Raw genomic sequence first — 27,334 nt, 5'->3', positions numbered from 1 at the left:
TGAGGTATTGGAACCCAGCATGGTGTAGTGGACTCTAATCTGGAGAACTGTATTTGATTCCCCACTCTTCCTCATGAGCGGCACTCTAATCTGGTGAACTGTATTTGTTTCCACATTCCTACACATGAAGCCTGCAGGATGATCTTGGACTAGGCATGGTTCTTCAGAACTCTCTCAGCCTCACTTACCTCACATAGGGTATCTTGTGGGGAGAAGAAGGGAAATGGGTTTGCAAGCCACTTTGAGATTTCTTACAGGAGAGAAAGGTAGGGTATAAATCTAAACTCCTCTTCTTCTTGCCGGGTTTTTGTATAGTAATTGGGACTGCTGTGATTATTCAGTTTCTGACAATGTGCCAGGGCAGTGTAGTAGGCAGAGGAAATTTGTTTTTCACACTGGAGGATGAGGAGAATGATGAAGAAAAACAGTTGGTTTTAGACCCCACTTTCCTATCCTGTAAAGAGTCTCATGTTTCCAGATTAGAGTCCACCACTCTTAAACACTACACTATATCATGGGTGGACATGGTCTGTGAAGACATAGTATGTTGACTAACTGCATTCCTAAGGACACTTCTCTGATAGTTGGCCCCACTGAGTAGACTTAACTAGGCTTCTGAGTATATCTGCTTAGGATCACTCTTTTAGGCCCCTTCCGCACACGCAAAATAATGCGTTTTCAAACCACTTTCACAACTGTTTGCAAGTGGATTTTGCCATTCCGCATAGCTTCAAAGAGCACTGAAAGCAGTTTGAAAGTGCATTATTCTGCATGTGCGGAATGAGCCTTAGTCTCATACCTCCTTCAGCATCTATCCAACACTCAGAGGCATAGCTCCAAGAGGACTGGTGTGTGTGGTGTGATGCACCGGATGAGTGCCCCTGTGGGGTGTGTGGTGAGGGCGTGGTGGGGGAGTTCCGGGGTGGGGGTGTTCTGGGGAAGGATGGGGCGGAGGACGCACTAGTGCACCGGGCGCTTTCCCCCCTTGCTACACCTCTGCCAACACTGCTCAGTTCTGGGCTGTACACTGACACAAATACACTAGTGCTGACTTTACATTGGTTTAGAATTAGCCCAGAGGCAGACAATGGCAAACCACCTTTGAACATCTTTTGCCTTGACAACCCTATGAGGACACCATTTCATAGCATTTTCTACCACCAGCATTAGTGGTATTTGATAGTATTTTCTACCACCAGTATTAGCATATCTCCTGGCATAGCAGCATGCCTCCATATTATGCTTGTACGAAGACTAAAATGCAATCCTAAAGATCATTACATTCTTCCAGCTGCATTGAAGTCAATAGGCTTAGAAGGGTGTGCCTCTGTTTAGGACTGCACTATCTTAGGCAGTTTGTATGCTGGCACCCTTAATCTGCTATGGCTAACTGCTTATGCATGAAAAAAGCATGGTAAAAGCATCCCTATTTATCAAATATGCCAATCAGTGAATTTATAACCACCTTTTGAACCTTATGCGATATTGAAATGTTATCTGCACCCTTAAAATACACTTTTCTTATGACAGTGTAATATTGAGTATAACCGTGAAACGCTTTGAATCTTGCCCATATTGCTGAAATCTCATTCCTAACCTCCCATTGAAGCCTGAAGTGGAGCTCTGGCCTCTCAAACCATGAACTGTGTTTTGAAATTGGTTTTGCATGGATTAGTTGTTAAGCTATTTTTAAGGAGATGCTTTATTATGTGTAAACTGAGAACAAAATAAAGTAATTATATTTACAGTAGAAGACTGAACTCAGGTCTCTTAGAGGGTTAATGTGAAGGCAGTACCTGTCTTCTTTTTTTTAACTATTGGAAAGCGCTTGACAGAAACCACCCAAACCTACACCACCACCACAACACATGCAACCAAAGTTGCCAGCTCTGAACTGATAAATTCCTTAAGCTTGGGGAGCAGGACCTGGGGATGGGAGGAAGCTCAGTGGATATATGCCCCTGTATTTATGCCATTTCCTACAGGATAACTAATCTCTATGCCCTAGAGATCACTTCTAATACTGGGACAACTCCAGGCCACACCTTGCAGATGGCAACCCCTCAACTGACTTCTTAGCCTTGGTCTATCAAGGTCAGTATTGTTCACATTGACTGGCAGTGGCTCGCCAAGTCCTCAGAAGAAGAAGAAGAAGAGTTTGGATTTCTCTCCTGCAGGAGACTCAAAGGGGCTGACAATCTCCTTGCCCTTCCCCCCTCACAACAAACACCCTGTGAGGTGAGTGGGGCTGAGAGAGCTCCGAAAAGCTGTGACTAGCCCAAGGTCACCCAGCTGGCATGGGTGGGAGTATACAGGCTAATCTGAATTCCCCAGATAAGCCTCCACAGCTCAGGCGGCAGAGCGGGGAATCAAACCCGGTTCCTCCAGATTAGATACACAAGTTCTTAACCACTGCTGCTCAGGCAGAGGTCTTTCACACTGACCCTTTCTGCAGAAACCATTTGAAATTTTTTGCAAATATTTTTTTAAAGTACTGTTTTAGGAAAAATTAAGCTTTTCAGGTGAATACAATTCTTTTTTCTGCCATTTTCTGCCGCTTCTATGTTGCCGGCCATTTGCTGAATGCTTCCCACAGATGTTTCCTCAGGGGTCGTTGCGGCTGGCCACCATTTCAATGATTTAAGTACATGAACAAATTCAGTTTTGTCTCTCAATTATGAGAACATGGTTTTGCCATTTTTTTAAAAAAATCTGTGAGATATCTTTGAAGCTATGGAGACTCGAAATCTGTGCATGTCAAGTTTCTGTATTTTTTAAGATTCCTCACAGAAGTTTTTTTTAAATGACACATTCCCATGTACTTACATTACTGAAAAGACAGCCAGTCATGATGCCAGCTGAGGAAAGCAGCAGAAAATGGTGGGCACGAGTGGCAGAAAAATGAAAATGAGAGTTTTCAAGTTGGGTGAGAAAAATAAAGCGTTTCCTGCTCTCCTCACAGCGTTTTCCAGATAACCTGTTTTGAGCACCAGTGAAGCATTTTCAAAATGTTTTGGGGAAAAAACTATGCCAAGTTCCTCTTCAAAAGGTTTTTTAAATTTGTGCTGTGTGGAATGGGCCATCATCTGCGGCCTGATCCATTTTAACTGACACCAGAGATTGAATCTAGGGGCCGTTAAGAAGAGCGCCTGGGATGCCGCGCGCTGAGGGGGTGCGACAGCAGCAGCGTCGGGGCGGTTGTGCTGTCGCCGCCCTTGTCGTGGGGAGTGCCGGGGGACCCCGTGCTACTTGAGAGTAGCGCGGGGCTTAAGGTAAGTGGGGAAAGGCCCTAGGACCTTCTGCAAGCAAAGCAGATCCTCTTCCATCGTACCATGGCTCATTCCACAACAGAAAGATCCTAATTTCAGCAAAAAGTATCTGAACAGAAAATTTGGCTTTGCTAAATGAACCAGAACAAAAAGAGTCATGTAATCAAAAAAAGAAAGGAAAATGGGAAGTAAAGCTGGACTAAAACCAAAGGCTTAGATGACAAAGAACTGCCGAAACAGCAATTGTACAGGGCAAACTGGTGGAAGGATCTGAAGTATGGCAGATATGAACCATAAGGGAAACATTTATTCTAGGTATTAGCAATAAGTACTGTATGGATTTGAAGCCCTCAGGGAACTTCCATTCTGAACACATACTTCTCAAATGAAAGGAATTCATGACACAGAGGTTTTAGTTATTTTCTGAGAGCAAAACCCATATGGAACTCTGAATGTCAGATCATCACTCAAACATCAGCATATGGAACTCTGGGGGGTTGTTAGGAACTCATTCTTTCTTTCATGTTGGTTTCTTTCATGAGACTGAATTCTACAAGGTGTGTGGAAATAGCACCACATGGCAGAAGGGAATCATGTAACGTGACTCAAAGCTGGCTGTAGAATGTGTACAAAATGGAGCAGATATAAATACCAATAAACTGGAGAATCAATTACTGGGACTTGTTTCAGTGAAAAGGGAAAAAAGTTTTGAGAGATGGGCTGCTGTTTTGATTCACTGGTAAGCAGAGTTTAAAGGTTTGTTGTTTCTGCAAAACCAATATGGCTACAGGTGAAAGAGTGACAAAATAAACATGTATGCATATCAACAGAAGAGATATTTCTGTCAAACCACTTTCAACCCTCTGATAAACTATTGCTTTTATACATTCTTACATGGAAGTATGTCCCACGGAAATCAGCAGAACCTAGTTCTGAGTAGAACTAAATATGTCTTTTCTTATCCTAACTGGACATCATTAGATGGCCATTACAGAAATCCAATAGATTACATAACTGGAAGCAGAAAATAATGAAGTTCTGCTCCCTGTGCTAAAACAAGTGGATTATAGACATGAATGATTAAAAATGAAAATTAGAATAAAGCTGAAGGAAAATACCAAAATATTCATAGAGCCAAAGTACAATCTAAACAGCATTTCTGGAGTTTAAGAACCATGTAAAAAGCAGCTTTGCATTACCAGGTTCAAGTTAACAAGTAACAGAAGGACTATGGGTTGAAAGCAGAAATATTGTCAAGAAAGAATGCACAAAAACTATTCCTGTAGTCAAAAGAAATGAAAAGCCTCAATAGATGGCTGATGAAACACTTAAAATTGGTAAAGATAAATGAGAAGCAAGAGTGGAGAAAAAAAATGAAATCTCTGTCTGTTTTTGCAGATTTACACAATAAGGTTTATTTCTAAAACTAACCACAATTATTTAGAGCATTGACAGGCACTAACATATCAAGGTGCCATGTTTTTATTCCTGGCTGTAAAACTATACCTATTGGGCAGGATGAAATTTCTCCCAACCTTAATGTCCCACAAACACTAGTAAATCTCCACATCTATCCATCCATGATAGTGCATTCCACTGAAAGTAATGCACTGGGGCTAGCCAATACATGATCTTGGGGGTACAGTTAATTGCACATCTAATTCACTGTTTTTGAACTTTAAGAGAGCATTCCATTGAACAATGGGAATGAGCTTGGAGAATGGGAAAGGGGCATGGGTCAGTGCAACATCTGCTTGGTAGGTAGAGGGCCCTAGTTTCAATCTCCAGCATCTCCAGTTAAAATGATTAGATGATAGGCAATATGAAAAGACTCCACCTGAGACTCTGGGGAACTGATGCTAGTCAGAGTATACAGCACTGACCTTAATAGACCAATGGTTGTCTCAGTTTAAGGCAGCTTCATCTGTTCATGTGAGTGTGTCCAGTGCATCCATTCTCAAAGGTAAATTCCTGTGTATCTCCATAATTGACCTTGCTATCTTCATTGTGACTCACATGCTACAGACTTCATTGTTACTCACATGCCAAGCTACTTCTATTCAGATGGCCTCACCTATTGACTTCACAGTATATATACTCCACTTGCTTTCCATTCCTACTATCAGATCCTCTGAAGATGCCAGCCACAGATGCAGGCGAAACATCAGGAGAGAATGCTGCTAGAACACGGCCGTACAGCCCGGAAACCACACAGCACTCCAGTGATTCCGGCTGTGAAAGCCTTCGACAATATATCTCCACACCTTTTCCCAGTGTTTGCTGCAGCATAAGGACTATGTGTAGGAGAGTCCTTTAAAGGCAGGACTTTCCTGCATTGTAGTTAGTTCCAGTTTTTATCTATTTTAGCTTGCCTGGACTGCCTCCTGATAACGAAGGAGTCAAAGCTGGAAGAAAACCACAAGCAGACTTGTGAGTCCTTGTTTGATTCTGGACTTGAAATGCCACGAGGGCCTGTTTTGTGAACTCTGTGCTTTCCTTTGTATCAATTAACAGGGTTGCATTCCAACTTTCTCTCCTAATGATGATTGTCAATAGTGCAACTAAAATAGTTCCAGTTTAAGACAGACTAGAAATGGGTCCAAAATGATCTGTAAAGTCTGCAGCTGTATAGCCACCATTTGCTGGAACATTTTACCTCCAAAGGGGCTACATGCTATCAGACAGTATACAGAGGCAGACGTCTCTAAACTGCCTCCTTCAAGGCTTCTCAAAGCATCATTAGCCAACATCAGGACTCAGCTGGTAACTCATCCCCTTCTCCAGCAAGCTGTAATAAGCCAAAACTGGCAATACTGCAGATATCAAAAGGCTGATACAACCAGAAGGTGGTGTTCAAGTCTGGAGCCAAATACTCCCATGCACCACCTGTCTCAGGCAGTGTGTTTGTTTGTTTGTGTGTGTATCTAAAAATTTTGGCCCATAATTTTATTTTTTTATTTAAATGAGGAAGAAAAAACATAAAACTTGCAGAAAAAAAAAGAGCAGAGAGAACCAGAAGAAGGAGCAGGAGCAGGAGCCGAAGACTGGTGCCCAGCAGCTGCAAGAAAGAGTCAGCTAATTGTTTATCCTGTATGCATTTCCCCTGGGAGTAAGTCTCATTGAACTAAACAGAACCTGATCAGAAGTAAAAAGGTAAAGATAGTTCCCTGTGCAAGCACCGGGTCATTACTGACCCATGGGGTGATATCTCATCACATTTACTAGGCAGACTTTGTTGATGTTTGCCATTGCCTAAACTTTACCTGCAGCAAGTTGGGTACTCTTTTTACCAAGCTTGGAAAGATAGAAGGTTGAGTCAACTTTGAGTCAGGTACTTAAAACTGAGGCTCATTCCGCACATGCAGAATAATGCACTTTCAAACTGCTTTCAGTGCTCTTTGAAGCTATGCGGAATAGCAAAATCCACTTGCAAACAGTTGTGAAAGTGGTTTGAAAATGCATTATTTTGTGTGTGCGGAAGGGGCCTGACTTTCATCACGATCGGGTCATGATGAGAGCTTTGACTGCAGTACTGTGTTTTTCTACCTATTCTTGGGTACCCAGGAGCCGCATTCCCCCTCAGGGAAGAGACTTCTCTTCTCTAAACCCTAAATTATATGGGGGAGTGAGAGGAAGGCCTGGATAAATGCAATAAACCAAATACTAAGAAGAACATGTGTGCCAAAAGAGCCAGCTAGATGTGGTGGGAGGTGCCAGGAAATGTGCAGGCAAATAGATTGAAGAAGCCAATAGTGTAAAATGCTCACGGCCTCCAAAATCTGTTTAATGCTGTCCTGCAAAAAAATAATAATAATAATGCAAAGCTTTCACAGAGGCAAGATGTAAGGAAAGAGGGACTTCAACTATCTTGACATCCACTTGGAATCCAACTCAACTAGCAATACAGTGGCCAATAAATTCTGACCTTTCCTTGGTGACAATATATCCCAGAAGATGGCAAAAGGAACAAGGTGATTTGTCATCCTGGACTTAATCTTGATGGGCATGGAGGAAATGATGGATGAAGTCAAAGTGGCAGGAGCCTTGGGAGTGGGGGGAGTGACCAGGTCACCTTGGGATTCATAACAGCAAAGACGGTGAAAGCTGAGCATAGTGAAATGTGTACCCTGGATTTTAGGAAAGCCACTTTCAAAGAGATGAGAGAAAAGCTGGGCAGGGTCTCATGGATTGAAACTCTGAGCAGGGAGAGAGTTAAAGAGGGATGGGAGGTTCTGAAAAGTGAAAGTATGATTAGAAACTATTTTAACAAGAAGGGGAAAAATGGAAACAGCTAGAAAAGCTGGAATAGGTAACCCCAAGAAACTGTCTCCTGGGCTGAGACATAATGGTCCACCAACTAGAAAGCTTTGGGAGAGGTAAGGCATAGGGAATAATGTAGTTGGATACCCAGAGCACATAGATCTGATGCAATTCCACTGCGCCTGCAAGGCAAAGCCATTCAAGGCAAAGCCATGCTGGCAAAGGCTGATGGGAATTGTAGTCCATGAACATCTGGAGAGCCGCAGGTTGCAGACCCCTGTACCAGGCATGTGGTTGAGGCAGCCATGGATTTCCATGTAAAACCTCCCTGTACCCATCTACCTTTCCCTTACTGAACTGGGCTTACTGATTGTGACGTGAAATTTCAGGATCATGTTGTGGCACCAAAATGGATCTCTTAATCAGTGCAACCTCCATCATCATTCCCGACAGCCTTTGAGTCTGCAATTTCAAGATGGTTTGTGGCTCATGAAATTTCTTCCTTGCTGGTTCTCTCTATTCCCAGAAAGAAAACCCTTCAACACAGAGAATGACAGGAGTGGGACTGTAATTTGGCGGTATTCATTGCAATGATGATCTATTCTTTAGTTTCTTGTTTTCTCATTATCTTCCTGGTATCTTAAAATCAGGTGCTCCGTTCTTCTGAGCAGGTTTTTCCAGCAGTGTTAGCAAAGACAGACTCCCCTTGATTGATACATCTTAAAATGATTTGTCCCTTCAAAATATTTTTTAAAACCCTCATCATTAAAAGGGCAAATATGAATTGACTGAAATGTATCCAAAGGTATTTTTTTAAAAATTTCATTCTGAACAGGCATCATTGCTTCCCTGCTATCATGAATGATTAAATCTATATTCATTTTGGGAAAAATGACAAACCCATCTGGAGAATTACCCTATGGATGAGTTGACTCAATGCCTTGATAAGGGGGGGGGGGATTAACAGTAAAATCCTAAATGACATTAACACACAAACCTATTAACTTTAAATGATGTGCAGCCCAATACAAAGGGGGGCCGCCATGCTGCCTCCAAAGAGGAAATCAGTGGTGTCGGTGCCCAGGGAGAAGGGGAAAACCATAACATAGGCCAGTTGTGCACTGGTGCTCTGCACCACAGTGAGCCTATGGTTCTGGCGTGGCAGAGATTCTTGTACTGAAGCAATTAAAGTTGCTCCACCAGAGATCCCCAATGCTTCTCCTTGACATTTTCAGTGACATCCTAAGCAGATTTACACAGATAAGTGGCCGAGAATAATCTCAGCCGCCATTGCTGGCCGGGGAAGGGTGGCACAAGTTTCACTGCCCCATCCAGGTTTGGCTGGCCCATTGGCCGGCCTGCAAGGGTTCACAAGTCCTACTGGGCATGCGCGGGTCGGCTGGGCACGTTACTGGCGTCTGCCGTCAGGACGTGAATAGTGTCCTGACATCAGGTGAGGGGCGGGCAGGGCTGGGGTGGGCTGGGCCTTTATAAGGCCAGGACCATCAGGCCCCAGCCCTCTGTTGACTCGGAGCCACCCTCCTCTCCCTTTTGTTAATACAGTTGTGTTATGCATGCTCATTTTGTCATAGCCATCTGGCAGGTTGAGCATGGGGGACTGACCTTGATGTGGGTGAGCTAACCTGCTTTGGTGAAACCTCCTTAAGAGGTGATAGCGGAGTCAGAAATGAATTATTCCATTTCTGATCTTGCTGTTCAGTGAAGGTGAAATTATGTTTTATTTCTGTATAAGTTAGATAGGAACAAGTTGTATTAGGTAGAATGTAGGAACTACTGTATTTTGTATTTTGTATTTGTGTCTGTATGGAACCTCCTTTGCTCAAGGCAGGAATCCACCCCTGCTCCACCCTTTCATTTGCTAAAACCATGAATGGACGTTTGACAAAAGGGAACCCGGAAGAACCGCCTCCATCTGCCTTAAAATCACCAGCAGGCAGATACGGGTGCCGTCATTGTTAGGTTTCGTTTCCTGACCCGAAGCACCCAAAGGACTCTTTTGTATTTTTCCCGCCTGTGCCTACGTCATCGCCTCGCCCGCTTCTGCTGAAATTCAAGAAGGGACTGCCTTCTGGACTCTAATTGGTTCCCTTGTATTTGTGAATGAATGGTTGTAGGCTGTCCTGTATTCCCACGGACTCCCGGGCGGAAGAAAGTGTATTTAAGTTGTTGTACAGCTGCTAGGCAGCGCAGTTGCCGTGGTGTGGAGGTGCTGACACGTAGGTCAGCATCTCAATAAACTCATTTTTATTTTCACTATTCTTGCTGTGTTGGGTCCTGTTTCTGTTCCTCTGCGCTGCTGAGAGCTGGCGGATCTGGGAGAGTAAAAGTTACCCAGGCAGCGCGGTAACAGAGGTTTGGGTGGAGCAAGCCAACGGGCAGGGCACCCAGACATGGGCTTCTATGGCTTGCACCCCTAGCAGCAAAGGGGATCTTCAGGCAGTGGCCCACCACCCATCTGGAATTCCCCATCGTTGCTCCATTGGTTTTTGAGTTTTTTCCTCAAATGGCAAGACTTAATTGGAGAGTCTGCAAATAGCAAGACTCAAGTGGGGCTTGAGAAAATCAGAAGCTGGGGGACAGCACAAGCGCTGCCCAGCATGTTGATCAGACCCCTATGCTGCACCTTACGCTTCTCTCCATTTTGAACCAATAAATAAATGGCTACGGCCAATATGTTTTACCACACACAGTTGTTTTGGGTTTTATGTCTTTTATGGTATTTTGGGGCAGGTGAAGGGTTGATCCTTCCCTCGAGTAGCAATGAGTGAGCTCGCTGACTTCAATGGGCTGAGATGAATATAATGCTGCTCAGGACAGCACTGTTGGTTGTCTACTGGCAAGACTTGTTCAATATGGAGGATCATTCAGCCTTGGGAGCTTCCAACTACATCCAGTGAATTCAACCGAATCATTTACTATTTCTCTTGTAAGGCTGTATCATTCCAGTCTATAGGCAGAAGTTCAAATTGGAGAGTCTGCAAATAGCAAGATTTAATATACCAGGGAGAGAGCAGTGGTGCTGCATGTAAGGAACGGAGTCTACTTCCTGCAGTGGTGTAGCTGCAACGGGGAAAAATTGCCCCCAAGCTTCCGGGAAGGAGCAGGGGCATGGCTGGGCCCAGCAACGCCCCTCCTCCTTTCCAGGGTCTGGTTGGGGGATTCCTCCCCCCTCGTACTGCCAGGCCTGGTCGCTGGATAAGGTAAGTGGGGGGTGGGTGGGCAGGCAGGCAGGCGGGCGGGCATGGCCAGTGGTGGGATTCAGCCAGTAGCTAATCCCACCAGGAAGGGCAAGCGATGGGACTTTCCAAGCCCTGGAGCAATCTGGGGCTTGAAAGGCCCATTGCTTGCTCTCCCCTGCAAGGGCGAGCAACAAACGCCAAGCCTGGAGGCTGGGGCACCCCTCTCCCTCTGAGAGGATTCCTCTCAGAGAGAGAGAGAAGGGTGCTCCAGCCTCCTCTGCCCATGGATCACAGAATCCATGGGCCGAACAAGCTCTCCCAGTCCCCCCTGCCCCAGCAAGCTTGCTCTGCCCATGAATCACAGCATCCATGAGCAGAGCAAACTCTCCCAGCCCCCCTCCCAGCCCCAGCAAGCCTCCCTGCCCATGGACTGCAGGATCATTTCTGTGTTCAGATTTGTGACTTGAGGCATGTTCTTTAATGTGATGGTGACTTTGAAGTGATCTGGTGTAAAAATCATTGTTTGGTCATTGTGGGGGAGAGCGGTCACCTACACTGGGGGTGGGGTGGGGAGGGCGCAAAACTAAGATTTTGCCCCAGGCTCCATTTTTCCTAGCTATGCCTCTGACTACCTGGCCAACTTAATGGTAAATATGCTGGTGGTGCAGAGAGTGTTTGTTAGGGATTGCCACTGGGCAGTCACTGAATAAGGGGCAGTGATAAGGAGTGAACATACATCATCATCACTAGCTGGAGAACCAGGACCACTGCCAGCATTACGCCACTCTGATGCTCAACCAGGCGTATCTCTCTCAATGAGTCACCTGATGCTTGGAACAGCATAAGAAGGGAAGCATTAAAATGGCCCCTGAAGTTTTGTGAGAGTTCATGGAGACCGACGCAGCATGCATGGGTTGCCTTCCAGTACTGAAGGGGGGATGGGACATGGAGGAAGAGGATGCATTCCAGCTCTCATCCAAAGGGTGAGGGAATGAGAATGGTGAAATGGATGGATGGATTGTGAGGTATCCAAGGGTATGTAATTGAGGATGATAAAATACTTTGTAATGGTGTCAAGAGAAAAACGGCTGGGAATTAACCCGGGCCGCGGTTGCTGCTCAGGGTGGGGAAAGGCAAAACCAGCAGATGCCGCCCAAGCGAGGGCGGAAAGGGAAGGGGAGCCATGACTGGCGAGGGCTAGCATCACCGGAGGAAAGGAGGGGCAAAGCACGGCTTTAAAAGAACTCGCGCTCCTTTGTCTCGGCCATGTGCTCGCCAGCTGTCGATTTGCCCGCCCACCCTCCCTAATTTTTCTTATGTGTTAATGCATGCTTCTTTTGTCATAGCCTGATTCATTGGTGGTTTGGCGCATGGGTATTGATCTGGAAGGGCAAGGGCAAGGGCAAGGGAGCTGGGGAGCTAGACCTTCCCCTTGGGAATGGCGACAACGACAAGAGGCATCCGCCCTGCCAAACAGGGCCAAAGGGGGAACACCTCTTGCCAGGAGCGGCTGTTCGGCAGAGCCCCACAGAAGAGCAAAGCTCAGGTACGGGTCGCCCGACCTGCGGAGCTTCAGCACGTTACCCGATTGACCAGATCCAGACCCATGCTTAGCCTCACACTTCTGCTCAATAAAATGGCTATGGCCAATTTATTACCCCAGCAAATGGAGTGGTGTGTATTATTGGGAACGGGTTTGGCACAGAATAGGTCCACCCTCGGACACATTGGTCTGCAGTACAAGAGGAAGGAAACAACTAGATTTTCAGGATATAAACTTTTGAGAGTTAAAGCATCTTTTGTTAGATACGAAGAAACGGGTGTGAGTACTATTAGTATAAGCAGAGGTTCTGTTCCTTTTTCAATGGCAACTGTTCGTTCCAGGACATTTCGAGAGGCATAAGAACAAACCAATTGCAGAGCATTGTCCTCACTGATTGTAACCATTATTGTATTTTGAAAAACCCTGACCTGCCTTTAACAGCCGTGAAGTTTAACGAGGCCAGTTGGTTAATTATCTAGAATCTGGCTAGCTGTTATGTTTACATTGAGATTACATTGCCGTGCCGTTCTAACTTATGTTTATATATATTACTCCAATGGGAGAATGAAAACAAATTTTTCCAAAACATTTGGTTACTGTTTGTAAAATTATAAATTTATTTTGGTTACTTAAAAGTAAATTGTTACTCCAGTGGGAGAACTAATTTTTTGAAGTCTTCATTGTAGCCTGTTGGTACAAGTTTTCTTCATTTTCACTCGTTCCAGCATACAGGCATCTAATATTTAGGGGTATTTTTTTAAATAGAATTTTATGATGGAAAATTTTAAAAACTGTGTGGGTCTCTCAGGGCATTTTAAGAAATGGACCATGATTAACCGTTAACTTCCACTGTGGTGTTCAAACGGAAAACCCTTTTTGCACTGGGCTGTGAAAAGCTGATTTGTATAGTACTCTCTTTTCCCCTTTGCTCATGTAAAGTTCTGTCAATTTTTTGAGCTAGGAGCCATCAGTCAGAAATGTCGATTGAATAATCATTTACATACTCTATCCATTAGTGATGTGAATGCAGGACTAAATGTAAGTCTGCTAAACAATGGATAAATGCATTTTAAGCAGCACAGCCCAGAGCCAGTGCTTCGAAGGACTGATTTCTTCCATCTTACAGCGAAAAAAAAAATCACAATGGAAATGATATTTTAGAAGAAAAAGTCAGGAAGGACACTTTTTCTAATGCAGAGACAGGCAATTTGTTCATTGTTGAGAACCTCGCTGGAAATTCCATCGCATTTGTGAAGTTCTTTTATGCATTCATGAGACTTTAATTTGTCCTCATTATAGCACAGTGAAGTTGGCTGGGCTTTAAAATTTACAGCTGAGGACAGACATTTGCGCATGGACACAGCACTCCCCCTCCTTCTCAACGTTCATTCTCAGCTCCATGAAGATCTGGAAAACCAAGTAAAAGTCCATCCGCCTCCTTCAAATGGGTCACAAGGAAAGTAGCCTCCTGCTCTTTGGCTCATCCTTCTGCAACTGGGACAAATTGCATTGCTCCTCCTCTCCAAGTCACATATTCAGAAACTCCCATCTATGTCTTTTCTAGGATATTTACTTTGCATCTGTGCAGCCTCAGATCATAATTGGTTAAAATAGAATGCTCGGATTCAGTTGATGTGTATCCAGTCATGGTTGATGTATTCTTGAGAGTAGTCCCAGAAGAATATTAATTCATCATTGAATTTTATGCTACTGGGCTTTCTTGTGTGCTCCATGCTACATCAGCCAGATGACATCATACTGGGATCCGGAGTGAGGGAGTCATCGCTATGCAGACAGCGCTTAACTCCATTTTTGCATTTAATCTGATGTCATTGACAATATCTCAGACCTACTCAAATAGGTGATAGGTGGGATAAGGGGTAATAAACTGAAGATCGTTCTAGAAACAGCAAAAGTAGTTTGAGTGGGATCTTGAACTCTGATGGTGGCTGTGAAGTGTTTTCCATTCATCCTTGAAGATCAGCTGTGGAGCTTTGGAGACCCTGCCAAATCTTTGGAGACCCTGCCAAATCTTTGGAGACCCTGCCAAATCTGTTGAAATGAGCGACTTCTGCATGCCTGGACACTGGGGGTGCTGTGTATCTCACTCTGTGTTGTTGCCTCTCTTGTTTGCCCTCCTTGTCTGGGCCAGGAGACGGCCCACTAACTTCCTTCCTTCCCCATGCCAGTCTCACTTCTGACTTGACCTTTGTCCTGAGTGCATGGTCAATGGCTGCCTGCCTCAGTGGGGCTTTCCCACTGTAGCATTCTCTCACTTCCACACACGTGATAGTGCGTTAGAGCACCCACTTGTGGAAGGGAAAGTAATTATTTCGATTAGGGTTTCTTCCTATCTACCTCTTACCTGAAACAAAGCTGTGAACTGGAGATGCTTGAATAAATGTAAGTTTTACCTTTTCTTGGGAAGTTTCTATAAATTGCACTCACACACACTGCTGGGCTGATCCAGAATTCAACTAAATCTAACAAAATCCAGGATGCTTAAGTGGCTTTTTACCATCAACACAGTCTTTGGGAAAGGGATGATATACCAGCACTCTCCAAAACTTTCATAATTTCTAGGCTTCCTTTATAGCCATGAGTTATAAGTGAGGAGAAATATTATTCAGAAAACCCTTGAAATTTTGGGTGGGGAATTTCAACCGTTCTCATGGGCTTCCTCATTGCACTAATGCTAAACTTCAAATCTTCCTCCAAGCAATATTACATGGAAAAATTGGCATCACTCTGCTGCCTTTGAATTGAAAGTGTGTTTTTTTTTTGGTGGGGGGAAGCTATTGCAAAAAGGCCGTAAGTAAAATGTGGTTGCAGCATGCCCAAATGAGTTAGGCGCCTTCTTTCCAATTACACCATAATATTGTGATCAGCATTTAATTGAAACTGCAGTCAACTGCTGCACATTTTTTTACTTTCCGAAACAAGATTCTTGAGCCTTCGGCTTGTTTTTCCGTTATTAGGTCAAATTAAATATGAAAGAGGAATTGAGCTGTTCAAAATGTCACAGTGAGAGCTTTGTGTGTGCCCAGACAGACATTTCTCCCGAATTTTGCACCACAGCAGGGTGCGGCGTTAACCTCTCCGCTCATTTCATTTCCAATGTGAACCAGGGCAATTTAAATGAAAGATGCCTGCTTAGGCAAATCTGTTCACAAAAGACTCCAAATTGTATAGAGAAAAAGGCACTGCCAGGACCAGGATGTGACGGTGAATCGTGGAAGATGATCATAAGAGGGTTGACCTATTCCTCGCTGTCCATCCTGGTGGGACAGTTTTTATAATTAGACACCAGCGCTTCAGATCTCCAACTGTACCAATGCATTATTGAACACAGATGCAGAGAGTGCTGAGTAGACTGAACCCAGAAGACAAAAGTTAGGAACATATGAGATGTGTGTGCACAAGAAAACGAAAAAGACATGCATCACAATCTACAAATAGACATTTTGCTAGCACGACTAACGTCAGTGGTGGGATCCAAAAATTTTAGTAACAGGTTCCCTCGCCAGCACCCCCTCAGCAAAAGGGGCAGAGGCGTACCTAGGCAAACCTGATCCCTGGGCAAAACCTGAGTTGGATGTCCCCCATGACCCCCCCAAAATTTTTGGCACCAGGTCATTTCTAAATCATCATCACATTATAGAAAATGCCCCAACTCACAAATCTGAACACAGCAATGGTGAAACACACATATTATTTGATAGAGACTGGTGAGATAAAAGGTACGAAAGGCTGAGAATCAATGAATTGCAGTACCTGAAAGGGATTAACCCAGTTCAGGGAGTTACATTATTAGTCGCAATTGCTATACAGAACCTTCACGTTCAAAGGCAGTATGCCTCTTGGGGAGGCAAGGGCGTGGAGATGGAAAAGCGGACCCAATTAGTAACCCCCTCTCGGCTCACACAAATAATTAGTAACCCACTCTCGGGAACTGGTGAGAACCTGCTGGATCCCACCTCTGACTAACGTCAACCAATATGGTCCAGTGCCCAGTGCTAGGCATTGCCCAAAGTTCTGAGCTCAGTTCAGTTCACGGGAAGGTCTTAATCAAGCAAGCCAACTTCTCTCAGCCTATTTCCCTCCTCTAACAGTAGACAAAGAAGTAGATAGTTTCTTACAAAATTCCTATGGAGATAGCAGTGAAAACTCCATGTTTTCCCTCCATTTCCACTGTTTTGAATCTAGCGGCCATGAATTGTTTTGAGGGGGTGAATGTGGACATACGTTACACTAAAGGGGGAGGGGGTTTGAAAACCTTTTCCAAATGTTTTAGGAGATTTGTGGAAAGGGCCACAAAAATCTGCCACTGTCTGGAACACAAGAAGGACTCGGCTACTCCAAAAAGCCACTACTTCAAGAACTCAGTCATAATGGAAGATATATAAGAAATCTAGCCTCCCCTTACTTCTAGTGCTTCAGCACAGCTGTTGACAGCCAAGACAGATAGAAGTACCATAGTCTCTAGCATCTTTTGTCTCCTGCTCACCCCCACACTTCTTCCTTTGTCGACTTGTAATCATAAATCACTGTCAAACTACTGAGATACACTGCGAAATAGATTTCTTGAATCCCAGATGCAGGGATAGAAAAGAAATTCACTTTGTGAAGACATTCACCATCTTTTTTTTTTAAGTCTGACTGAGAAGATGAAGTTCCTACAGTCACCTTCACAAAGGCGGGCCATTCTGCCCTCACAATGCAGTCTCTGAAGCCAGTGATTACTCTTAGAATCCACATGTAAAGTATAAGCCAGCTTTGAATAATCATTTAGGGTACGTTTTAGTGATAAGATAAATGAGGTATCAAAGCGCAAAGTTACAGAATAATAGTTATGTTTCTATTTTACCCTCCAGCCCTGAGTCAACTACGACCAAAAATGTTCGGAACTAGAAGTAAGTCACTGTCATGTAGTAAATAGCCTTGTAGTGATTAAGAACCATACTACACATTACATTATTTCACTTTTCCTCCGAGAGAGTCCAAACTGCCTCAGAACAGCTTCTGTCCTCTCCCCAGCAGTTTTATTGCATGAAAATCACTTGGGATTAGTTATTTGGCTGATTTTGCTTTACCACATGAAGAATCTATGCACAATGAACAGCCACATGGATGAAATAAGTCCCCGCACAGTGCAATTTTTGCACATGAAAACTGCTTATGTGTATGTGTGGCGGGGAGGCAGGAGTCCTTCTTCTCACTACAGCTCTATTCTGAGTCTATTTGGGGTCACTTTTTAAAGAAATCATTCCCCATAGCTGTTGTCTGGCTGTAGTCAACAGGAACATGTGGAAATTAGTGAAAAAAAAACATAATGTATGGTTTGGATGTAAAGAATAGTAGTATAATGATTTAGCGGTTGCATCTGGGAGACAAAGATGAAGCTGGCCAAGTGACTGTGATCAGTCACTCTCTTTCCGCCTAACTTACTTTACCTCACAAAATTTTTGTGAGGATATACCGTATATACTCGTGTATAGGTCGACTTTTTCAGCACACTTTTTGTGCCGAAAAAGCCCTCCTCAACTTATATATCACGCTGAAGCCATCTTAACCCACCCAACGCCGCCAAGCAGCAACAACAACAACAACAAACAACAACAACAACTAACAAATTGGGCCATTCCCCTCACTCACGAGACTCACTCACTCACCCTCTCTCACTCACTCTCCCACTCTCACTCACTCACCCACTCTCACTCACTCACCCACTCTCACTCACTCACCCACTCTCACTCACTCACCCACTCTCACTCACTCACTTCACTTCACTTCGACCACTCACTCCACTTCATCTTTTTTTCTTCTCGTTACTCTGAGGCTTGGCTCCAGGGAAGCTGCTGCTCGGGCAGGGTGTCTCTATCATTTTCTTAAAAGGGCAGTGAGCAATCTTTGGAGCATTGTCCTTTTAAGAGAATGATAGAGACACCCTGCCTGAGTGGCAGCTTCCTAGAGCCAAGCCTCAGAGCGCCGGGGAAAGGAAAAGCCAAGCCTCAGAACCAGCCAAGCCTCAGAGTCAGAAAGGAAAAGATGAGTGGCTGAGTGAGTGAGTGAGTGAGTGAGTGAGTGAGTGAGTGAGTGAGTGAGTGAGTGAGTGAGTGAGTGAGTGAGTGAGTGAGTAAGGGGAAGGACGGGAAGTGGTGGGGCGGTGGGCAGGAACCTGCTGGGCGCCGCACCGGCTTGCGCCCGGCGTCATGGGTGGCCCTGGCTCTTCCCTGCCCCTGCCTGCTCTGGCGTTTCTTTGCTTGCAAACAAGGAAATGCCAGACAGAGCAGTCGTTTGCTTTTTGGGTTTCCTTGCGTGCAAGCAAGGAAACCCCAAAAGCAGGTGAATGCTCTGTCTGGCATTTCCTTGCTTGCAAGCAAGGAAATGCCAGAGCAGCCAAGGGCTGGGGCTGCTGTGGGGATCTGGGAGATGGCGGGGGGGGGAGCAATCTGGTGGGGAGCAGGCACCCTGGCTGTTCCCTGCCGCCGCCTGCTCTGGCGTTTCCTTGTTTGCAAGAAAGGAAACTCCAAAAGCAGGCAAATGCTCTGTCTGGCGTTTCCTTGCTTACAAGTAAGGAAACGCCAGAGCAGCCAAGGGCTGGAGCTGCTGTGGGGATCCAGGAGGCGGCGGTGCGTGTGTGTGTGTGATCTGGTAGGGAGCGGGCGCCCTGACTCTTCCCTGCCCCCGCCTGTTTTGGAGTTACCACCCTAGACTTATACATGAGTCAATACGTTTTCTCTGTTTTTGGTGGTAAAATTAGGTGCCTCGACTTATACATGGGTCGACTTATACACGAGTATATACGGTAATAGGAAAGGGGAGATTATACTCTGAGGTGCTTGGAGGAAGAACCAAGTAAAGGTACACTAGTTAAATTATTAATTACTTCCTTTATTTCCCACCTTTCCAATGTGACCCAGCAAGCTTCCATGGCAGAGTGGAGATTCAAACCTAGGTCTTCTGTATCCTAGTCCAACACCATGCCACACTATTATTGCCTTAATAAATGATTCATATACAACAGACAAACATGGCGACCCCTCTGAAATTCTGAAAACAAATTCTAAGTAATTTTCATCCTTAGGATATACTGAATAGTATGGGTTATGCTTTCTCCTTGCTGGTGTTAAGGGTGGCAGCAATTCTTTGCTATGCTTTTGACACTGTGAGATCCACTATCCACTGTTGGTTAGAATCACCTGTTTGCTACTTGTGAATGGTAGTAGTAGTAAAATGGTATTGTTTATGGCCATAAGCCATGACGTTCTAAAACATAATAAAATTAAGAGTGATACATAGGAGATTGGAAATTACCAGTAACTTTCTATTTATGAACAATATAGTTTTAAAAATGAGGCAACAGACAGGCATTCCTATCAAAACAATAACTTGCATGAAGGTACTGCTAGTGGTAGATATATAGCTACCTTTTTGTGTGGTCTTTTATTTATACTTTTTATGCCTTATATTTTTGAAATAATTTCTATTAAAGAGTCCCCGCTCCTCCCTGCATGGTTTCTCTTGTAAGGAGCTTTCATGAAATGTGACTGTGAGGAAGGGAATCAAATTATGAATTTATATAACTCAATTTTTTGAAACTGCTTCAGCAATGCTAAGATGAATATGGAGAGAGAGAGAGATGAATTTTGCAGAACAGCAAAGTTAGCAAAAAATCTTGTGCTCATAATAAAGGGCAGCGCCGATCGGCAGAATATCAGTATGACACAAATACAGCTGACGTTTACAGGAATTGAGGAGTTTTGCCAGCTGCTCAGATGCATTAAGTGATGATCAATGCGTCAAAAGGATTCGTCAATAAATATATCAAAGGAAAAACAGCAGATTTTGATGGATGGAAATAGCCATTTTACAAGCAGATGGTGGTATCTTTACAAATATTCCTCTTAAATTTTTGGGAATAAAGCATTTATAGACATCTATGAATTCTACTTTTAGATGCTGGCATTTTTTAAAAGGCATATTCACATGACATTTTAGTAGCAGGAGGGAAGGTGCTCGGGAGCAACAGCCGCAGAAGGCCATTGCTTTCACCTCCTGCATGTGAGCTCCCAAAGGCACCTGGTGGGCCACTGCGAGTAGCAGAGAGCTGGACTAGATGGACTCTGGTCTGATCCAGCTGGCATGTTCTTATGTTCTTATGTTCTTATGTTCTTAAGACAGACCTCCACACCTTTGTCTCAATCTTTCCCTGACTGTGTTATTCACAATAGATTAGTTTATATTGCTTTGATAATGTTGCTGCTTACCTCACACCCTTATTTCCATGTATATTTGTTACACAAGACAGCAGAGTGGAGTTCAGCACCTACCAAAATGGACCAGATGCTTGAATCAGTTACCCAGGATCTTGTATAGGACATGGCATCTCAACCTGACCCTTCCCTTTGAATTTATAAAAATATTAATCTTTCATAGAGTAATTTTAGTTTGATGACGGATAGATGTTTAAGTGGGGTGAAGGAGATTTAGTAGAGATTCTCTGTTCGGAAAACAAATGCCTTGGGTGCAGCAAATATGTGATGACTAATTCTATTACACTTCAGGATGTATGTTTTCACTAACAGATTACAAGGAAAAGTCTCCCATCATTCACAGAGCTGGGTGTAAATCTCTGTGCCTTCTACAGCAAAATTCCTGGTTCTCCTTGGATTTTACCAATTTCCCTGGCTACCTAGATCCCTTTCACCTCCGGTGCCTGAGAATTTTGTTGCCGTGGGAAAAATCATCTTTATATGGTCCTGCTGGCCAGGTTAGCTTAGTTTTGATTAATTTTTTACATGCTGTCAGAATGCTTCCAATTGTATGCTGTGTGGTGGTATTTTAGCTATGGTCCTTGTGCATGATGGGACGGTCACATGGGATAATTTGGCATAAACATACTAACTGGCCATTGAAAGGTAACATATGAGTTCTAATACTCCTTCTCTCCAGATTAAAAAAAATCTGCAAAAAGGAATGCAGTTGACCTCATAAAATGGGAGTCTCTTTATTCTTTACCACGGGGATAAGGGCAACAAATGGTTGTGCAGAACAAGTTCAACTAGATGGCTTTGATCCTGCAGAAATTGTGGATTTAAAACGTTTCTGTGAGTAGAACAAGACTTCCTCACTTTCCCCCTCCTGCTACAGTGAAAAATGTCCCCCCCCCCCGAAATGTTACTTGTAGGGGATAGGGGAGCCCCAGGAACAGTGTAAGGAGAGAGTTGGAGGTCTCCATTGGGGACTGGGGGGGGGGGGACTGGAAAAAAATCACTCTCTCTTGTGTTAGTGAAACTTTTGTATTTGCTCCAAACCAAAAATGGGCTTTCCACCCAAAGGTGCTAGGACCAGTGCTCCGAGGGATACATAATACCTTTGTGGGCACATAGTAAAGAACTTCAATAGATTACCTGAATGGATAGGCAAAGGCGATGTCAATGCTGAGGTCGCTGTCTGACTTGTTTATACAGTCCACGCGGAGTCGTAGTCCTCCAGAATAGCCACCACATGTTGCAAATGCAAAGATTGCAAAAAGCTGAGAAAAAGACAAACATTTATAATTTGTAATTATAAGTAACGACAGTTGGTTCATTACTGTCATTTTTGGCATGGGCTGGTATTTATATGACAGCTGTCCAATTACTGCTGTCCTGTGGGGGAGAAGGGGAAGGAGTCAGAAATCAACAACCACTAATTGAAACATCTTCTTAGGAAATCTGGACTGCACCAAGTTTGAGCTACAAGTAAGTAAATAACCCTGTCTGCATTCAGAGGAGCAGCAAATACCTGAATTTCTCAAAAGAAGAAAGATACTGAAATGCAGTTATTGCAAGCAAATGATTTAATTGTTTTATATATTCAGTGGGAAACATATGGAACTGAGAGATGTGTGTAGGGAGTCTTAATGCTTCACCATCAATATTCCTTCCCCTCTCCCTTCTTTTGTCTCCTTATTTCATTGTCATTGTTCCTGTTCTTTAGCTCAAACTATGTGAGCAGTTCTTTGCATCTGCCCAGGATGCTACAGCAATCCCCAAATCTGCCCAAAATGTCATAAATTGAGCTAATAAAACTAAGGTTGCTTCCATGAACTAAGGTTTGGTGTTCAATGTGCAGTAACTTTTTTTTTTGGTAGCATCCATGCCGCAGTCATTCACTTATTGTGTATTCCTCTGTTTTATTGTGATTTCTTCCAAACCTGGTTTGATGCAATCTTTTTTTAAAAGATCACAGTTGTGCTGTGTGCATGGGAAAGTATGAATTTTTAAGGTTCTGCCTACATCAGCATCATTCTTCTTGTCTCAGCCAGGGGCTTTTTCACACTTCAAAACAAAAAGATTGCTATAGCATTATAATATTTAACGATCTAGTGATGTGATCTAGTAGGTCTTCTGAATTCCCAATTTCCGTTTAAAAAAGTAATTTCCTAAGACCTTTTTGTTGTGAAGATATAAGGGGAAAGGTGCACCTGCTATAACTCTACAACAAAATGAGCTAGAAGCCTGCTTTTGAAAAAAGAAAGAAGTGAACTAGTAGGTCATGGTAATAGATCATTACATCCACTACACCACTACAACAATTTAACAATTATTTATTTTTAAAGACCCCCAAAAGTCATTTGCTACCCACCAGAATCCCATCAGATGCCCAAGGGCACTTGACCAAGGCCACCATACTGTGCAAGGCACAAAAGGAGATGGATGTTTTGACTTCTGGCTGGATTGCTAAATGGTACAACAATCTGTGATAGTTCCTGTGTTGTCTTGGATGTCTTGGAGGCTGAATGCCTTTGCAACCCTGTAAATTTGCACCCCAGATATATGTGCAAACTCTTTTGGACAAATATTTTCCTCAGTTTGGTGTTGAAAGAAGAAAAGTTGAATTTTGCTACAAGTTACCAGATATGCATACCCTGTTCCCCACTTTGTTCCTATCCTTGTTGTGTAGATATCACAATCTGCACAGGGGCCAGAAACAGTAGTAGGTCACTGCATTCTGTGAGGTACGAAATTTAACAAAAATAATGTAGTAGTATAATGTCATCAAATGAAATAATCACTGAAATGGCTTTTCCTGTACCCTGTATCCCATCGAAACTCTACCTCAGCAGTTGAGCAGTGGTTGCTTCATGCTAATTCACACACCGTGTCACACACTCTCACTCTTTACCCTGGCTAGTAGTTGGATGGGTGACCTCCAAGGAATACGAGGGGTGTGACATGGAGGCAGGCAACCACAAAACACCTTCAACTGTATCTTGCCATGAAAACCCCACAGGGTTTCCATAAGTCAGTTGTGACTTGACAGCCAAGAAAAAAAAAGAAAAAAGGCCGCCTGAATTCACTGAGCTGTGCTTCTGAGTGTACATGCAAAGTTTGACTAAATCTTGTTCCCTTGTACTCCTCAGGGACTGGCCACTCAGAAAGGTTTTCTGAGGTAAGAAATTAAGCATGCCTGCTTTAAACAACTAACAATTATAAGATCACAGTAATTACAGCTGTTGTTTAGTTTTTTATATCTATGCCAAAATGGTGGATTCATTAGCATGCTCTTCTGAACTTTTCTTTGTTCTATCCTGTTTTCATTCCACACGTTTTTCCTTGTTTAAAAATATTCTGGAATTAAGAAATTAGCCTGTACCACTTGTTTGTGTGGCACAAACAAAATCCATCTAAAAAGCTAACAGGGGCCCTGTAGCACTCTTGCTTTAAAAACAAACCACAGGCTTAGATTGCCAATTTTTAAACAATTCCCTCCAGCTGACCCCTTAAACCGCAGACATTATTCAGTGATGTTATTTTGCTCCATATCCCAAAAAAATCATCCACTACCCATTTCTGCATATTACATTTCTGTTAAAAGGCAGAACATCATTTGCAGGCCTGTTGGCTACCTGAGGCGTAGTCCATGTTTGTTCCAGAAATTCCCATTCACCATGTACCTTTATATATATATTTCCAAATCAAATCAGTGTTTATTAGCCTTAGGCCATATACACATACAAAGGTACATCAGCCAAAGCCCTCCTCCCCTCAGATTACAAAAGTATAAAACATGTTATGAGAGTTTTTCAAGCATTAGAGTACAGAAGCAATGCAGTTATATAACATTAAACAGAATATCATAAATTTAGTTAAAACAGGATTATAATTTTAGGAATCTTTAACCACCTTTATTACAACTTAGCTTTTGTGGTTTGAACATCAGTTGAACTTTCTCTGATTTTTGCTGCTAGAAACATAAATATTGCTACTTTGGATGTAACCTCAGCATACACATCAGCCATCAGAGAACAAACTTTCTCCTCCTCACTGCCTGTCAGGCCTGACAGGATATCATTGATATATTTGTTACGGATAGCAGAATAAAATGGACAATGAAGTGTGTAGTGTATTATGTCCTCACACTGATTTAAGCTTAAGCATCTACATACCTGTAGCTGTCTCTTGGAATCTTTAGCAAATCTCCCCAGTAAATGTTCTGATTTAAACGTCTGATATCTCAGGGAAGTGAATGATTTTCTTAGGTTTGCTTCCTTGAGATTTGATAGATATTGTGCATAACAGCCCATATATATTTTATATATATATAAAATAAAGGTTCACAAAAGGTTCATCTTCTAGTCAGCAGAGGTTTGCCCAACAAAGAGGCCAGAGACAGTCAGTTTAGGGCGAAGTAGCTACAGTTAACCTTTAACATGATTGGTGAGTTCAACTGTGACTCTAGACCAATGAGAGGCTGTTCCCGGGGTGGGGGGAAAGTATCCTTGTTCAATGTATAAGAACCAATGCATTGTATATGCTACGTTCTGAGTCTAAGTTCAGAGTGTTAAGTTCAATGTGTGTTCACTGTGTTCTTGCTGAACAGTTCTGTATAGCTTCATAGTCTTGTATAGCATAGACTTGTGTAACCTTACAACTGCTAAAGTAAAACCTTCCTATGGAAAGAACATCTTGCGTGGAGAGTATTCTTTTCCAAAGTGCTAGGAGGCTGCAGTGAGTGCTGGAAGACTATAGACCTTCTCATCTTACCAGAGTAGTTCCGCTTTAAACTCTGCTGATAATTGCCTGCCTCTGCATAGCGATCCTGGTATGCCTTTGTGGTCTCAGCTCCCAGGAGCTGAGATCTGAAGAGATCAAATTGGGTCATCCAGGTCAGGGCATACCTTTATATATCTGAAGTTAAATATTTGGTCATGTGGAGTCAGCAATCCTGCCCTCATTTGCCACTGTGAAAATTACATTCTTGAGTGTGAGGACTAGGTCTAAACTTAAGGAGCATGGTGGCTCGGCTCAGTTAGCCCATAGGCCTTAGATCATGGTGAGTTGCAGTAAAAATAAAAGTGATGAATAGTTAGGATTTGTTTCTGGTCCTTTATTACCATTTATATAGGTTAATGTTCATTCTGGAGAATCTTGGTTGGGCCATGCCACTTTGCTTTGATTTTTCCCCTATGTCATAAGCCATAGTTAAGAAACCCTCTCACAACGTATCAGGCATCATTGATCTTTTTAAACATTCCTAAGCAGGAACCATGATTAACAAAATGCCTCATGCTCTGAGCACTAGAAATTGCTCTCACGCAGGTAAGACTACTCAAATCGACATGGAAAAATAATTCAGGTTATTAGATATTCATGTAATGGATGGGGAAAAAAAATCAATGCCAAATGGTACGATGAACTTGTCTGGTCTCAGCACAACAAAGCATAAGTGATATTGACAACTAATTCAAACTGATCATCTTTCATTATTAATCTTCGTGGCGAACTGATATTATGCATACAATTTGGGCTTTCCCCCAGGTGGCGCATCCTATACTTAGATCTACAGCTGTTAATGTTTCCACTTCTCCATGATTGGACACGTTGTAACAATGCTCCTTAGATGGTTTCAGACCTTCAAATCACAAGTTAGGATTCATATGATTGTGCTTGTTTATTCATGTCTCTGATATAAGTTACAAAACAAGAGCACAGGTGGGGGATGCTATAGTTTCACATTCGGAACTCCTGATGCACTGTTTGGCACAGAAGAAGCATCTGAGGGAGGGTATGGGTTTATGTTACCTTCCTTTTCTCAATCCCCCATGTGGCTATTCTTTAGAGGCACAAAACATAACAGAAATCCCAATACAGTGGAACCTTGGTTTTCATCGGTAATCTGTCCAGGAAACCTCGATGAAATCCGAAACCGATGAAAAGCGAGGCTACCACTGAACAGCAACGGGACTGAAGGGGTTGCCAGTTTTCATCGTAAAATTAGCACACGAATGCCGACAAAAACCAAAGCAACCGACAAAAACTAAGACAAAATTTTTGCGGATGGAATCGATGAAAACCGAAACCAACGAAAAACAACGACTTTGAAAATTGAGGTTCTACTGTATTAGGAGTGTAGCATTCCCATATGGTTTGTAAGAAGTGAGAGTTCCAGATGTGTGCGGACCTCACGGGTTAAACATACAAACTGCCATTGTTTTTGGAAGGCCAGAAAGAGGAAGCACAAGACAAGGGCACATCTCTGGAATCCAAACTAGCTAGAGTTGTGGAGGATTTTGAAGGAACCCAGCAGGAGGCAAAAGGATAGATCCCTTTTCCATGTAGATTTGCTTGCAGATAACTCACATGCAACGAGATCTCTGTTCTACAGCACATGTTTCTTGGAACACCAAGGAGGAAGAGATGGGTAACAATGTCATCGATAAATTATTTAAGAATCCAAAAAATGAATTTTAACATTCAGGAGTTTACCTATTAGCAACATTTTTATTCCATGTACATTAAGGACACTGCCCTTGAAGGAACCCCAGAAGGTACAACAGAGCCCTGTTCCCCTCCTCTGCATATGCTGCAGGCAAGGACACCTATTAATGGGAAATCTCCATCTCATTGCCTATCAGAATGAAGAAAGCTGGACAACAAAATGGGAGACAGACACAGACCTCCTATTCCAGTGATGGTGAACCTTTTTGAGACCGAGTGCCGAAATTGCAACCCCAAACCCACTTATTTATTGCAAAGTGCCAACACGACAATTTAACCTGAATACTGAAGTTT

General features: G+C 43.2%; 1 protein-coding gene across 2 annotated transcripts in view; it reads right to left on the bottom strand.

Moving 5' to 3' along the window:
- The window catches only part of SYNPR (synaptoporin), a 207,827-nt gene that overhangs the window by 22,513 nt on the left and 157,980 nt on the right, over positions 1-27,334 (bottom strand). For both annotated transcript variants that reach the window (XM_048488507.1, XM_048488508.1), the window contains one exon: positions 21,686-21,810. In XM_048488507.1, the coding sequence (XP_048344464.1) occupies positions 21,686-21,810 (125 nt within the window). The remainder of the gene's footprint in view (positions 1-21,685; positions 21,811-27,334) is intronic.

The sequence above is a fragment of the Sphaerodactylus townsendi genome, linkage group LG03 (assembly GCF_021028975.2).
Source record: "Sphaerodactylus townsendi isolate TG3544 linkage group LG03, MPM_Stown_v2.3, whole genome shotgun sequence".
NCBI classification, from domain to species: domain Eukaryota; kingdom Metazoa; phylum Chordata; class Lepidosauria; order Squamata; family Sphaerodactylidae; genus Sphaerodactylus; species Sphaerodactylus townsendi.
This window is presented reverse-complemented; position numbering and strand designations above follow the sequence as displayed.